At 32.0% G+C, this 17,659-nt stretch overlaps 1 protein-coding gene across 1 annotated transcript in view; it reads right to left on the minus strand.

Moving 5' to 3' along the window:
• LOC111707614 (uncharacterized) overlaps window positions 1-17,659 on the minus strand; it is a 103,458-nt gene that overhangs the window by 71,171 nt on the left and 14,628 nt on the right. The window contains 12 exon segments of the mRNA XM_023480746.1: window positions 649-792; window positions 1,181-1,270; window positions 1,714-1,913; window positions 2,269-2,455; window positions 2,532-2,666; window positions 2,768-2,893; window positions 3,200-3,286; window positions 3,389-3,474; window positions 4,050-4,125; window positions 4,301-4,394; window positions 4,875-4,990; window positions 5,718-5,849. Coding sequence (XP_023336514.1) covers window positions 649-792; window positions 1,181-1,270; window positions 1,714-1,913; window positions 2,269-2,455; window positions 2,532-2,666; window positions 2,768-2,893; window positions 3,200-3,286; window positions 3,389-3,474; window positions 4,050-4,125; window positions 4,301-4,394; window positions 4,875-4,990; window positions 5,718-5,849 — 1,473 coding nt within the window.

A 17,659-nucleotide genomic window follows, 5' to 3' on the forward strand; every position in this document is an offset into this window, starting at 1 on the left:
CCCTTCCTCTTGAGCCAGATTATGAGGACCTTTCTTTACTCCTTAACCTTTTCCTCTTTATCCTAACCTTTAGATCTTCTCTGCCCCCCGCCCCCAACCCTTAACACTAATATTCTTCCAACCCCTTCTCTCACAAAACTCTTTATTTCAGATGATCCTATGCCAACATCTAACCCATCTGCAGTAGTAAGTGTAGTTTTTGACTTGGTTTGAAGCCAAAAGTAAAGTGCAGGTTGGTAAAATTTCAGATTGTTGATTCTATAATAGCATTTACACTTTATTAGGCTTCTGCATAAACATGAACAGATTTCACCATTAACGTAAAGTTGACCAGGCCTACCCCCTTATACCCTCTGTAACATTCTCTCCCTTTACTCACATAACCCATACAAAGGTAAACACCCTCTCCCAGTCCCTATTTGGATTACCCAACCGCCTGGTACTAATACATGGGTACACCTGCCAATCAAATATTTTAACATTTCAATATTTGCAATCCTTTCAAACACTTAACAATTCATATTCATCTGTCAACTCGAAGGAGTGTGGGAGGGGAGTTGTAATAAAACAGGGAGGAGGAATATACAAAACAGAATGCAAAATGAATATTTAAAAATGTGGTCTTTTAAAGTTAAAAATGGAACTTACTTTCACAATTAGGTCCTTGGTTAGGTTCTGGGCAGTTGCAGACCTTTTCCACTGAACAGAAAGCATTTCCAGGACAGTCATCATTCTGGGCACACTGTTTGACCGCCAAGCACTCTCCAGGCCGGTCAGGGGATACGACAGAACCTACATGATGAAAACTAATTATTTGAAATTTGAATAAAACTTTTTTTTCTATGGAAACATCTGACGAGGATTAAAAGTACTTATCAAGCTAAATTTTCCCTGGAACTTGATTTAATATGTTGTGAGCAAGTAAATTCCGAATGTTCACTGTTCAGGTTTAAATCTTGAATCACAGATTCACTCTCCAAATAATGATCTGAATACACATGAATCTTTAACTTTGAATCAGTGATTCAGGATTTGATCCGACTGAAGGTGGTTCAGCGAACTCTCCAATTCATTAAATTTGGTTCTTGGAAACTTTGCATACTTTGTAAATTAAAAGATAAAACATGTTTTGGAAAGATTTTATAAAAAAAGATTTTGAATTGAAAATTTAAGATTTTACCTGACGGACAAGCACATTGATATGAGCCCGGTGTATTCTGGCAGGAGACTCCAAACCCACAGGTTGCTGGGTTTCTACATTCGTCAATATCTAGATAAATGTATTTTGTAAGAAATTAGGAACAGATGTGCCCGTCAATGTTTTGCGGGTGATTAAGACCTTTTTGGAAACCAGGATAAAAACATTTTAAGAGTAGAAAAAGAGATGAATAGGCTATAATAGATGAATAGATAAAGTGGTGAATAGATTAATAGACGAAGGGGTGAATAGATTAATAGACGAAGAGGTCAATAAATGAAAAAATATATACACAAATATGTAGTAAATAGATGAATAGATATATATATAAAATGAATAGATTACATGATGAATAAACGAATAGATGAATAGATGAATAATATGAATAAATGATAAATGTAAATGAATAGATGAATAGATGAATAGATAAATAAATGAATAAATGAGAGGATGAATAAATGAATAAATGAATAGATGAATAAATGAATAAATGAATAAATGAATAAATGAATCACCTATGCATCTAACAAGAGGATTGCCTGTAAACCCTGGTTTACACTGGCAAATAAATGATCCCTTGGTGTTAGTACAGATACTGTTCTCTCCACAACTATTAGCAGCGCACTCATCAACATCAATACATCCTGCTTTCAAGTTCTTAGGATCATAGGTCCACCCATCCTCACACACACAGTACGCCTCATTTTGTTCAGGTCTAACAAAATAAAAAACAACATTAAAAAGATTCCTGACTTTAATACTGTTATAATGATGAAAGTAATCTTTGACCTAAAGCCTAAAATCTTACATTCCACTCTATAAAGTAATTGAGCCTTTTCCACAAGTACAAATTTTCTAATCCCAATATCTTCACAACCTGATGCTTTAAACCTTTGATATTTCAAACTTGGATTATTTGATTTAATAAAAAATATGTTTGAAATATCTAAGGTCTACAACATTAGGTTGCAAAGATATAGAGATGTAGAGAACAACAGTTTGTGAAAAAGACTCAATTTCGATAGCTTCTATTTCGTCAGAAAAAAATGCGGCGTTTTTTTTAAAGGTACCTGCAGAAAGCATGATCACTACAGGTGACCCCCTGACAGGGTTCCCGACAAGGAACATTGGGAGGGTTCCCCATGAAGGAGGAGAGGCAGGAACAGGAAAAAGATCCCGGAGTGTTACGGCACGCTGCATTTGTGCCGCAAATTCCAGGTGTAGCGGCACATTCATCAATATCAAGACAAAGTGTTCCTAAAAATTATATAAAATTTAAAATTACATAAAAATTAAAAATCACATTAATTTGTTTAAAATTTCAATATTTTACCTTTCGGAGTAAATCCAGGGCGGCATGAGCACTCGCCATTGATGCATTGAGCATTATTGGTGCAGTCGAAATTAGTTTTGCACAATGTTCGAACTTCAGTTGCCTCGCACCCGGTTCTACCGTTACCGCTAAATCCTGGAGAGAGAAAAAATAATGAAATAGAAAAATACGGAAAAAGGAAGAAAATCTGTATAAAAAAAAACGAAGTGATTTTATTATTTCTTTGTAAATTTTACCTGGAGGGCACTCACAGACAAATCCTGGATTTGTGTTGCGGCAAACTGCGCCTGACCCGCAAGGATTGGCGTGTGCGCTGCACTCGTCTGTGTCAGAGCAGCCAGTAAATGGGTCACCAGTGAGTCCTACAAAATGGTAACATAAAAAAAATCGAACTCCATAAAAAAATATATATTTAAAACCCTTATTATTGTTTATGACACAAATCGTTTTACAGATATCCTCTGAAATTGGAAACTATCTCAATGAGTTTATAAATTAAAAGCAAAAACAAACAAAATCATAAAGGAAAAAAATAGAATTAGTAAGTAAATTAATAGCTAACAGAATATAAAATAAATAGATTAATGAATGAATACCTGAAAAGATGAAATAATGAATAGATAAATAGAAATTAGAACGGTAAAATGAAAGATCTAATAAATAAAAACCTTGTTCACAAGCGCATTGGTAACTTCCTTCGGTATTTACACAGGTAGCATGCTTTCCACAGGGGGATCTTATACATTCATCAATATCTAGATAAAATAATAATAATAATAATAATAATAATAATAATAATAATAATAATAGCAATAACAATAACAATAATAAGAATAATAATAATAATAATAATCTACCTATGCATTGTTGTGTCGGATTGCCTGTGAATCCCTGAGGGCACTCACACCTATATCCTCGCGTGAAACCTCCCTCCTGATAGCATCTAAACCAAACCAAATAAAAAACAAGTTGAACAGGATAGATTAGGTCGGCCTTAATCCCTGGTTTGTTTCAAAATTTGTCAATTACTATTAATTTAAATTTGTATAGTCATTATCTACATAAAGTACATACTTTTTAAGTATTTTTTTTAATCCAGTACATTTTTTAATTACATATATATAAGCTGACCATTCATTTTAAACATTCTATTTAAATTATAAGAAATGTAAAATGTAATTTCTAAAAGTAATTAAATTAGAACTAATTGTTTCGTACAAATATGTGTGTATCTGTGTAGTGTTTGTATAGTTTAAAATAAAGAGTTATCCCCAAAAATTCTCTTAAAGTTGTCTCTAAAGTGGGTATTCTCAATTTCCATAGATACAGATAAAAAAGTTGAATTTTGAACGCTGGGTCGTTTTTGAAGTGTCTTGGACTTTGATTTTACCTCACAAATAATTTTTTTTTATATCCCTATACATTTACAATTTATAACTACAGTACTCTTGATTTTAGCTTTAGTTCTAAAGTACTAACATTCTCGTCAATTTTTGCGTGATATTAACGTATGTTTACCTTGCGTTTAGTCCACATGGATTTGAACTACAGGCGTTCTGTGCTCCACAGCTGGTATATGGGTCACCTTTGCTACCTAAATAATTAATTTTTTTTACAAATTTTCTTAAAAGATTTTCCCCCACAAAAAAATAGAAAAAGTTGTACAGATTTTGTTTAACAGTTTTTTTCATTCCTGAGATACATTTTTAAAAAAAATTTATTTTTCAAAAAACAAATCATGAAATAACTGTAATAATAATAACTCCAACCTGATGGGCATTCGCAGACAAATCCTCCAAACTGGTTTATGCAGCGGGCTCCTTCGCCGCAGGGACTACTCCGACACTCGTCAATATCCACACACTAGATAGATAGATAGTTAGTTAGATAGATAGAGAGATAGATAGATAGATAGATAGATAGATAGATAGATAGATAGATAGATAGATAGATAGATAGATAGATAGATANTATTGGACTTTATCATTTATTTCTATTCCATTCTATTCTATTCACGGGCCTTTGTATAGATAGATAGATAGATAGATTATTGATAATAACTCTTTTTAAATAAAATACATCTATACTTGAAACATTAATGGATTGTAGTCACCACCTGCGCTAACGATTTAATCATGGTTTTACACCCTTTGATTTTTAACACAAATTTTTTAAAATCTAAAACATTTAGTTAGTTGATATTTTATATCGAAAACATCAATTTATTGTAGTTCTTGAAATTAAGTTTCTTTTACAAACATTTTCTGTTTTAGAATTTTATTCCTCCCGGGCTGGAAACTTTTGAAGGGAAGAAATCATTTCAACTTATTTAAAAGTACTGACCCCGTCGTATGGGTTGCCGGCGTATCCCTCCTGGCATGTACAGGTATAGTTCCCGGCATAGTTGGAGCAGAGGGCGTTCACACCACAAGATCCAGGTAGCAGGCATTCGTCGATATCTAGACAAATATTGATTTGAATAAACGTCAAAACGGCTGAACCGATTAGGCACATATTTTTTGTGTTAAATGATATTCATGACTGCAGTTCTAATTTTAAAATTTAGCCTCTAAAAGGGTGAATGTTAATAAATGGTGAAAAAATATTATTTATAAATCTAAAAAATCTAAAAAACAACGCAAGAAAAAAAAACATTGGAAAAGGAAAGTTATCATCATGAAAACAGAAAAAGGGTAAATGTTAAAATATATTGAACAATGTGAGCATTGAGCACATGACATATGAATCAAAGCTTGAAATGCGAAATGCATAAATGACAAGGGATTGAGAATCAATGAATCCGAGAAACGGATTTTACAAAGACGGGAAAACCTGAGGAAAAAAGAAATAACGGAGTCAACCAATTGTAACAACAACAACAACAAATCTCACAACAACCAAAACTGCAACATCAGGTCGCGAAAAGTAGAAAAAATGACAGGACAAAGAACTGCAAATATTAATGAATTGTTATAGTTTATCATTATTTTTTTTTTTTTAAACAAATAACATTAAATTAGAGAAGATTTCAACCTTTCTTTAGTTTCATTACGAATACTTTTCAGGATAATTTTCAACTTAAAAATATGATAAAATCCTGTTTTAAAGAGAATTAAAAAAAATAAAAGTTATCTCACATATCGTTAAGAAATCGAAAAAAGATTAAAAAACTTTTTAAAAATTTACCTAGGCACTCGACTAATCCATCTCCTTCGAAGCCAGGTTTGCATTTGCAAATATATTCCGCCGGGAGATTGCAACATTCGGCATTCGCCACACATTTCTCCGCAAGGGCAGGTACTGCACACTCATCAATATCTAGAATAGTTTGTTATTAGTATCATTATCATTATTGTAATTATTCAATCTTTAATTGAAGAGTGTAGAGTCGGTAGATAGATAGATAGTTAGTCGGTAGATAGATAAATAGTTAGTCGGTAGATAGATAGATAGTTAGTCGGTAGATAGATAGATAGTTAGTCGGTAGGAAATTTGGAAATTTAAGCTTGATTAAAAATTGAAAGAAGAATTGAATTAAATCATAACTCCGTGATATGTAATACAGGGTTCCCCAAAAAGGATGAGGTTTAAATGGAGATCAAAAAATTGAATTTAACGATCTCAAAAAGAAATTTTGTTTTTTGCCCTGTATACATCTATATGTATCATAAAAAAGACATTCATATATATATATACATATATTCCCTCTGGCCGGCCAAACGGTTGAACCGAATAGGCTGAAATTTGTTGTGGGAACTCATGGGTGGCCGGGAGTCGTCAAAGGCTAAACAAATCTAAATTTTATCTTCAAATAATTAAAAAAAAATTTTCAAAAATATAATTTTTTTTCCACGGGCAATTCCGGGCAAAAAAACTACAGAAATGTCTGCACAAATTCTGAAAAGGTCTCTAAATTCTCATTCTTTGTGTGAACCCTGTATATATAAATACACAATTAAATATTAGGTTTGTTAACAAGAAAAGATAGAATGACAGGAAATGAAAACAAAGGCTGAGATTATGGACAAGTGGAGGAAAGGAGTATTTAATAAATGAAATGTTGACAGTGAATAATGTCGTTCAAGATTAAGGAATTCATAATTAAATGGAATCGATGTTTTCTTATCTTTTATTAATGATTATATGATTAACAAAATCTTTCAACCTATCATTCTCAATATGAAGTCACAAAAATAAATGAATGAATAAATCTGATGATATTTTAAGAAATAAATGATAAAATGAGCAAGTGAAAGGAAGGATAAATGAGTAAATGAAAAATGAATGAGTAAATGAAAGGAAGGATGAATGGGGGATGAATGAAGAATGAATGAAGGATGAATGAAGGATGAATGAAGGATGAATGAAGGATGAATGAAGGATGAATGAAGGATGAATGAAGGATGAATGAAGGATGAAAGGAGGATGAATAAAGGATTAATGAAAGATGAATAAAGGATGAATGAAGGATGAATGAAGGATGAATGAAGGATGAAAGGAGGATGAATGAAGTATGAATGAAGGATGAATGAAGGATGAATAAAGGATAAATAAAGGATGAATGAATTTCTGCTGTTTTCATGATGGCAAATTGGAACCAATGAAGGATAAATGAATTTAAATGAAGGATGAATAAAGGATAAATGAATAAATAAGGTTTAAAAATAAAGGATAAATAAAGGTTAAATGATGTTTGAATGATGGATGAATAATGGATGAATGAGTAAATGAAAGGATGAATGAATAAGAAGGACAGGATATTACGACTTTACGGTTTAGAAGTTAGTAAACCTTAAACAAAGATAAAATAGAGATACTAACAAAATATAGAAATAATATTAATAAAACGTTCCCCCCCTCCTTTCATAATTGAAAACATTGTTTATATTATTTATTATTTACAAATCTATCCCTCCTTTCTAACCCATCATGTCAAATTTATCCATTGTCTGTTTTGAAAAGAGGAGTCTGCTTTTTCTTAAATTTAACCATATTTTGTTATGCAGCAGTAGAACAATACTTACATTTGGTTTCAATATGGGAACAATTAGATTATTGGACTTTATCATTTATTTCTATTCCATTCTATTCTATTCACGGGCCTTTGTACTGCACGTTAAACTAATGTAAATTGTTAACACGTTAAACTAATGTAAATTGTTAACACGTTAAACTAATATAAATTGGTAACACGTTAAACTAATGTAAATTGTTAACACGTTAAACTAATGTAAATTGGTAACACGTTAAACTAATGTAAATTGTTAACACGTTAAACTAATATAAATTGTTAACACGTTAAACTAATGTAAATTGGTAACACATTAAACTAATGTAAATTGGTAACACGTTAAACTGGTGTAAATTGTTAACACGTTAAACTGATGTAAATTGTTAACACGCTAAATTAATGTAAATTGTTAACACGTTAAACTAATGTAAATTGTTAACACTTTAAACTAATGTAAATTGTTAACACGTTAACCCTATTCCTGCTGAAATATGTTACCGGATAATATTTTATAATATGTTACCGGATAATATTTTATAATATGTTACCGGATAATATTTTATAATATGTTACCGGATAATATGTTATAATATGTTACCGGATAATATGTTATAATATGTTATCGGATAATATTTTATAATATGTTACCGGATAACATGTTATAATATGTTACCGGATAAGTTTGCCTTTGTCTTAATCGTGCAATAAGTTAAAAATATAGGAGCTACGAGGTTACAAAGTCGTACTAGTAATGTTGAATAAATTTGACATTCTCCTGAACTGTCTAGTTTGCGGTAAACATCTCATATTATAGTGATGTACCAACTCTTTCTATTCTTTCTATTTATTTTTCATATTTTACCATTTGTAATGTAAAAAACATTTTTAGTTTTTTTAAAGATATTTCTAAAGACATGGTCATGAAGATTTCAAAACTTTTCGTATTGAGTCTTTTGTCAAAAACCTGGTTGATTTGCGTATTTTAGTTCTCAAGCGGAATGAATGGTCAAATCAATTGGATCCTATACTGAATGACGGATCTAGTGAATCTTGTATTCGTGATGAGAGAAACTGATTTACCCACCTTCCGCTCCTTCTTAACCTTTTTTAGGTTTTACCCCACCCCCCTTCTCCTCCTTCTTAACCTTTTTCAAGAACCTAGATCTAGGTTGGTTGAGCTTGATGTAGGTTGAAGAACCTAGATCTAGGTTGGTTGAACTTGATGTAGGTTGAAGAACCTAGATCCAGGTTGGTGGTTGAGCTTGATGTAGGTTGAAGAGTCTAGATCTAGGTTGTTGGTTGAACTTGATGTAGGTTGAAGAACCTAGGTCTAGGTTGGTTGAACTTGATGTAGGTTGAAGAACCTAGATCTAGGTTGGTGGTTGAGCTTGATGTAGGTTGAAGAACCTAGGTCTAGGTTTAATCTCAAGACGTGGGTTAATCCTAGCACTAAACTCCTACACAGTTAAATACAAGCAAAAAGAAGGAAGGAGAAGGAAGGAGAAGGAAGGAGAAGGAAGGAGACGGAAGGAGAAGGAAGGAGAAGAAAGGAGAAGGAAGGAGAATGAAGAAGAAGGAAGGTGAAGGAAGAAGAATGAAGGAGAAGGAAGGAGATTGAAGGAGAAGGAAGGAGAAGAATAAAGAAGGGTAAAGTTCGTTAACTCTATCTAAAACACTAGATACAGGCACAGCTACAGACTTTATAATTTAGAGATTTTTCAAGATTTTAGGAGCATCGTTGCATCATAGCTTCTACAGGCAATTACTCTTTCCAAACTCAAGTTGAAACTTAAACTTGAATATATTACATTATAACCCATCCTTATATATTGAACAAACTATACATATCCATTCCCCCCCCCCCACCACCATCATAAGGACTAGTTGCAGTGCATTATGGCAATGAAATACTCTTTCATTACTTATATCTTTGCATCCAGATTCCAGACCTTAGATAGCTAAAACTATGAATTCTGTTACAATTTTTTTAGTTTTATTTTGTACACCCCGTAAGAAAGGGTTCAATTTAGAAACACCCTGTAAGGTTAGATGGTTCAATTTATATATATTTGTCTATTTGTATATTTATATATTTGTGAGTTAAATAAATAGAGATAAACATGGTCTAACACCCACGCACGCAGAACATTCGAACCAACAATTTGAATATATAGGATTGGGATATANCAGATAGATAGATACAATACAGATGTGAGCAGATAGATAGATACAATACAGATGTGAGCAGATAGATAGATACAATACAGATGTGAGCAGATAGATAGATACAATACAGATGTGAGCAGATAGATAGATACAATACAGATGTGAGCAGATAGATAGATACAATACAGATGTGAGCAGATAGATAGATACAATACAGATGTGAGCAGATAGATAGATACAATACAGATGTGAGCAGATAGATAGATACAATACAGATGTGAGCAGATAGATAGATACAATACAGATGTGAGCAGATAGATAGATACAATACAGATGTGAGCAGATAGCCAGATACAATACAGATGTGAGCAGATAGCCAGATAGAACAAGAAAAACACAGATCTCTATCCATGTCACCAAGGCAGAGTTTTCAAGACAAACTACGCCCTCATAAACCACGATTGATTACTCGCCTCAAACTCTTATTTTACTATCTTTTTATCTTTGAAACCTGATTAAAGGCACAATTTCAAGCGATACTCCATGCAAAGATGGCTTTTCTGGTTGACAACAGTACACTTAAAAGATTTATCTGATCAAGTATGAATTAGTTTGTTTTTAATCTTTGTGACAGAGACAATCTCAGGAACTGACGAGGGTCAACCCAGACCGAAATATATTTTAAATAAATGTGGAACTAACATCTACATTTTTTCTCTACAGAGGTTTGGTCCATCACTATCACCGAATCTTAAATAAATTAATTAGTTATCATTTATCAATGTTTAAAATTTGGAAAACATATCAATTTAGGGTTTCTCTATTAATGAGACATGCGCATTTCTAGTGTAGAATTATATAAAGGAATAATCAACATTAAACACTTTTTTAAAAACGACAATATCTTCCACATTATTGATCAGATAAAGGTTTCAAGGATGCCGGTTCCATTTTCATCCCCATTAGATCGCAAAGAGAAGAATTAGAAAATTAGAGTTTGAGTTCAATAATCAGTTCCGTAGATAGCTATACCAGGAAAAGTTGCTGTTATGAAGAAAGACAAAATATATAAATTGCCAATGCTAAATAAGATATTTGAGGCACCACCATGTCTAAATAAGGCCTGGAACACTGCTTTATTATCGCCTGAAAAGGAGATGATCGTAAACTATCTGATATTCTTCTTGCAACAGTTTTGTATTTGGATAAAACTGGCTAAACTTGTAAAATATCTGGAAAAGTAAAATAATCAGAAAAAGTTCATTTCATCAACAAAAAATCCCTTCTATGATTAGATTTGCTTTTGTATTTCTTTGACTGTTTGTCGGCTGGTCCGATTGGGCTCAACTTTTGTGTGGTAACTCAAGTCCAGGTTTTCGGCAAGTCGAGTGTGAAAAAAATATTGAAATTCAATCAATGTCTGAATTTTTTTTAAAAGAAAATTTCGAAAATTTGTTCTTGTTCATGAGGTTTTTGGACTAAAAAGTTGATGATGAGTAATGCAGCTTGCGTAAATTTAGCTTGCTTAAGGAAATGTTATAAACCGAACAGATTCCTTGAAAGGTTGGCTCACTTACCACGCCCTAAGCTTAATTTGCGTGGGCGGGTTTCATGGGGATAGAGATAGGTAGATGGATAGATGGATAGATGGATAGATAGATAGGTAGATAGGTAGATAGATAGGTAGATAGATAGGTAGGTAGATAGATAGATAGATAGATAGATAGATAGATAGGTAGGTAGATACTAGATAGGTAGGTAGATACTAGATAGGTAGGTAGATAGATAAATAGAAAGGTAGATGGATACTTAGAATGATAGATAGATATTTAGTTTGAGTAGGATTTAATTTGTAACTAGATAGATAAGATAATAAGTTTGGGTATCAAAGTATCATAGTATCATGGTATCATTGTATCATTGTATCATTGTATCATTGTATCATTGTATCATTGTATCATTATATCATTGTACTATGATATTGTATCATTGTATCATTGTATCATTGTATCATTGTATCATTGTATCATTGTATCATTATATCATTGTAGCATTGTAGCATTGTCTGATTGTATCATTGTATCATAGTATCATTGTATCATTATATCATTGTATCATTTATCATTGTATCATTGTATCATTGTTTCATTGTGTCATTGTATCATTGTCTCATTGTGTCATTGTATCATTGTACCTTTGTATCATTGTATCATTGTATCATTGTATCATTGTATCATGGTATCAGGATATCATAGTATCAGTACATCATAGTATCAGGATATCATAGTATCAGGATATCATAGTATCAGGATATCATAGTATCAGGATATCATAGTATCAGGATATCATTGTATCATTGTATCAGGATACATCTAGTCTGTATGACCTTGTATAAAGAGTAGGAAGGATGGATCTTGAACTCCTGACATGAGAAACATGAAACACAAGTTTTCTTCTTTCAAATGACAAATAAACAAACAAATAAAAAAAACAACAAATAAATGAATAAATAATGTTTGTGCTAAACACACAATCCTTAGAATTATTAAATTCATGAATTATGTATAACCAATGTATGTATAACGAAGCTTGAAAAAAGTAAAATTGTTTATTGATTCATATATCTATCTATCTATCTATCTATCTATCTATCTATCTATCTATCTATCTATCTATCTATCTATCTATCTATCTATCTAAATGATTGAACTAAACAAATTTTGTTGCTTCTAATTTTGAGTTTTGAATTGAAGATGGAAATATTACGAAACAGGATACTATTGTGGAAGATGAAGATGAAGAAATGCTAATTCTAGGAATGCACCCCCCCCCCGTAATCCCCCTCCTTTCCGGGCTCTCATCTATGCCCCCCCCCCTCCTCTTGAGTTCCTCTTGAAGTTATAAAGCCTATAGAAAAGTCCGTCAAGGTATATAAGCATAGCAGGCAGCCTGACACTTTATCTAATCACATAATTAGACCTTATTGTCTCTATTTACTTATACAGGGTTACCCTTTATCTAATCACATAATTAGACCTTATTGTCTCTATTCACTTATACAGGGTTACCCTTTATCTAATCACATAATTAGACCTTATTGTCTCTATTCACTTATACAGGGTTACCCTTTATCTAATCACATAATTATACCTTATTGTCTCTATTCACGTATACAGGGTTACCCTTAAAGAATAAGGCTTTAATGTCGAACTGAATATCTTTAAATAAATCAATATTTTATAAATCGGCTAATGGTGTTGAAAATGTGTCTGCTGAGAACTATGAATGTAAAAGACTATATAAATTATGTACAGTCGTCTCCGCAGTTCCATCCTTTGAAGGTAACCCTGAAATTTTTACACACATTGTCATTTGATTTATCATGTAGAAAGACAAATCCTTTAGCATGTCTTCCACTTTTTATTATTTTTAGGGTAACCCTGTATATACCAGTTCAAACTCAACTTCACACCTTTCAACGTCATTTCTCACTTTCAGGCTTTGTTAAAAAATGAAATTAGGTCAGCGAGAGAGAGAGAACAATTTCAAATTGGCTCGGTCCAATTATTTCTTTTCCTTTTCTCATCAATTCTGACCGTTTCCCCTTACTAAAACTATTCTCGCTTCCTAATATATATATATATATATCATATTGTATTTCTGTCTTTTGGTGATCCCAGGGAGGGTTATAAAAAAGTTTATTCCAAGAAATTTTGATTTTCAAAGTTTGCAAGAAATCTACTAATTTAAGCGGAAAAATCAGCAGCATTTTACATTTTTTTCTTGATAATTCACGAAGAAATATTTGCTACTTTTCAACAAAATTTATTATTATTCATTACTTCAGCCAGGAAACTAAACATATATCTTTTAAATTAAATGTTTAAAACTTATGGTATTATCACCATGCAATGACGCAAATTAATCTTGAACTTGAAAAGTAATTAATGCGTCAGTTTTGCGTGCGACAAGATGCGTCAGGAAATTATCAAGCTTTGTGTGAAAAAATGGCCGGAAACAATTAAATAATGGATTATTGGCAGAATGTAGTGATGTTGGCATGCGTCTATCATATTGATTATAAACATTAGGAGGGAGTTTTATAAACACTTAATTCATATTAATAAAATATATTAATTAATAAATATAAATAAATGTTTGTTTTTTAAAAGAATAAAATAACGAAAAGAATGAATAGGTATATGGTTGGTGAATAGGTAAATAGGTGAATAGGTGAATAGATGAATAGATGAATAGATTAATAGATGAATAAATGAATAGATGAATAGATTAATAGATGAATAGATGATTAGATGAATAGATGAATAGATAAATAGATGCATAGATGAATAGATGAATAGATGAATAGATGAATAGATGAATAGATGAATAGAAATAGATGAATAGATGAATAGATGAATAGATGAATAGGTGAATAGATGAATAGATGAATAGATGAATAGATGAATAGATGAATAGATGAATAGATGAATAGATGAATAGATGAATAGATGAATAGGTGAATAGATGAATAGATGAATATATGAATAGATGAATAGATGAATAGATGAATGGGTGAATAGATGAATTGATGAAAGGATGAATAGATGAATAGATGAATAGATGAATAGATAGATCATACTGGGAAAATGTATTTATGTATATTAAAGTATAAAATAATACCAGACAGATGTACCACATTTTACCGAAAGCGAAACCTAATCTCAATAAAGAACCCCCTCCCCCCGCACCTCCCCCCCGTAATCAAACACCATATCTTGAATCTTTAATTAAGGGTTTTGAACAAAATATTAAGAAAAAAGGTGTTTTGCTTGACTTTACTTGAGTTTGAGTAAAGTGTAGATTAACTGTTTTTTGTTATTATCCACATTTTTTTTTATCTTTTTAAAAAAGTGTTTGTTTCAAAATGATTTTTATAGTTTTTCTATTACTGTTCTTGTCTTTCTATAAGTATTATTGTGCTTTCATAGTTCTTGTTCTATGATAGTTCTTGTTTTATAAAGTTCTTGTTCTATGATAGTTCTTGTTCTATGATAATTCTTGTCCTATTATAATTCTTGTTCTATGATAGAACTTGTTCTATGATAGTACTTGTTCTATGATAGTTCTATGATTTTTATTGTTCTATAATAGTTCTTGTTCTATGATAGTTCTTGTTCTATGATAGTTCTTGATCTATGATAGTTCTTGTTCTATGATAGTTCTTGTTCAATGATAGTTCCCATGAAAATGCACTACTTTAGTTAAACCTTTAAGAGTGTATCGTGCTCATTACTATAACCTTGTCTTGCACTGTCTTTATTTCATAGATTTTCTAGATTAAACCCAGCTTTGAATAGATAGATAGATGAATAGATGGATCGATAAATAGATGAATAGATGGATCGATAGATAGATAAATAGATGGATCGATAGATAGATGAATAGATGTATCAGTAGATAGATGAATAGATGGATCGATAGATAGATGAATAGATGTATCGATAAATAGATGTATAGATGTATACATGAATGAAGTAAATGCCCTACTCCATAACAGTTTATCGGACCGTATCTATCCAGGTACAATTTAGATTCTCTTGACTATCAATGTCAACCCACGGCTGCACTGCAATACCGTAAACTATCAACGCCAGTACAACTGGGTGCGATCTTGTTAGCTATCGGTGTCAATACGGACACTAGCAAGTAATTGATCAATGTCTCAACCATACGGCTACAGCCACGTAAACTATCAACGCCAGTACTACTGGGCGCAATCTCGTTAGCTATCAAACAAGCTCTTACTCGATCTGTACCATATACCGAGGAACGATCTCAGCCTGGATGTTTCAACGAGTACACAATTACTCCACACTGTAATCAAATAGAAGTTTACAAACATAGATATAGTTAAAAATGTACACCGTACTGCAGGTTTACAGAATATCGTGTTAACTGATATTTATTACATGAATAAATAGATAGATAGATAGATGGATAGATGCAAAGATAGATAGATAGATGAACAGATGAGTGACCGAGAATGTTTCTAATTTAGAAGAATATTTCAGTACTATTCTTAGCCAAGAAGAACAAGAGAAACGCCCAATTTTTTGCTTGTTGTCTCATATATCTCATAAACTCACAACTCCTCCTTCTTCTTGTAAAACCTTTACTGTTAATTACGGTTGAGTATTTAAGCAGATTAAAACCTGTTCTGCTCTGATATATAAACTCCAGGTGTGTTCAACTATTACCTTTTTTTCCTCAACGCCTTTTTTACATTTTTCTTTCCACCCCTCTTCATTTTTTTTATTTAAATTTTTAAATGTTTATAGATTTTGAATTTTTTGTTTAGTTTTCTATATCTTTATCTTAATGTTAAAGTTCTTAACCTTCTTCTTCTTTTGTTTGGTTCTCTCATTCTATTCTGACGCCTGTACCGATTCATCTCCCCCCCCCCTCTGTCTTACTTTATCTTTATAGGGAGTACGGCAAAAAAAATGAAAAAAAGAGGGTAGGAGGAAATATCAGAAGAAAAAAATCGTAAACACTCCCTTTAAAGCATTCGACATTAACAGGTGGATTAAGGCCTACGCGCTATGACCTAATCATTTCATAACGGTCAGTGGGATCTAATGGATTTATTAATCATCTTTTTATACGTTTATTTTTATAAAAATATTTTAAGTCTACAATTTGAATCATTTAAAATATGGAAAGCTAAATTTTCCATTAAAACTAAGATTTGTTTATAAAATGTTGAACCCCTTGTGTAGTACAATGCACCCAAAGTCATATCTATGAGAACCTTTCAAATATTGATGAATGGGTGTGTATTTGAGAAAAGCAAATTAAATTCCCTTTTTAGACATATAATTGGTAATGCAGCAGCCAGTATTATCCAATCAACTGAGAAAACTGTATCTTTATCATTGAAAGCTCTTCTTCTTCATAAAATTGTAAATTAATAAATTTAACAAGTTTCGAGGATTATTCGACATTTCGAATTTTGCAGATTTAAAAAAAATTGGCGGATTTCTGTCCCTGGCTCCGTTAGTGTGGAACCTGTTCTATATTCCAGGCGGCCTTTCCACCCACGCAACCAAACCAAACATGGGCAGCAGCTCATTGCCGCACCACTGCATTTCTTGCTGACGTCATCTTTTTACAAAATGGCGGCTGACAAAAACCAGATGGTCGGCTGATTAGCTCCAAAATGCTGATGGAATTTGAGACACCTTGACTAATTTTACAAAGCATACAATTGGTTAAAGCATGAACAAGTACTTTTCACCCTTTGTTGTGTTGTGGAATCGAAAAAAGACTTATTCAGAGTGAATGTTAAGTACCGAGACCTAAATTCAATATTTACACTTTTGGGTAGAAATAACAAAAGAAAAATTAAATTTTGCGGAAGAATTTTTTTTTTTGAAAAAATAACAGCAAACAATATCTAGACATACGCTGACTCCCTAAATATATTTATAAGAATGAAATTATAAGGATTAAGATAAATATAGAGAGTCATATATGGTTTCAGGTCTGCCTTAAAAGGGCGGGTCCGGGGGGCCATTAAGTACCTTCAATAGTCTAAAACTGTTTTTGTTTCTGCCCCCAAATCAAGTGTTTAAGAGTTTTCGCCCCAGGGGGGGAACATTTTACTCTTCACGCTGATTTCTATCTGACGTTTCTTGTGTTACAGACATTTTTATTCTTTATGTTTAGATTTGGCTCTCTATTAATCTTTCATTGTTAGATTAAATCTAACCTATCTTCATTTCAAAAGTTTTAATAAAATAATTTTTTATAATTATGTAGTTTACTTTACGAATAATTTATGAAAAATAAACTGAGATTAAGCTTAACTTATTCCAAAATAAATATTCTTTTTCTTTTTCAAGTTGCCACCCCCCCTAACCTTGGGGGTTTGCATTTTAAGAGAGAG

This window comes from Eurytemora carolleeae, unplaced genomic scaffold, assembly GCF_000591075.1.
Source record: "Eurytemora carolleeae unplaced genomic scaffold, Eaff_2.0 scaffold336, whole genome shotgun sequence".
Lineage (NCBI taxonomy): Eukaryota > Metazoa > Arthropoda > Copepoda > Calanoida > Temoridae > Eurytemora > Eurytemora carolleeae.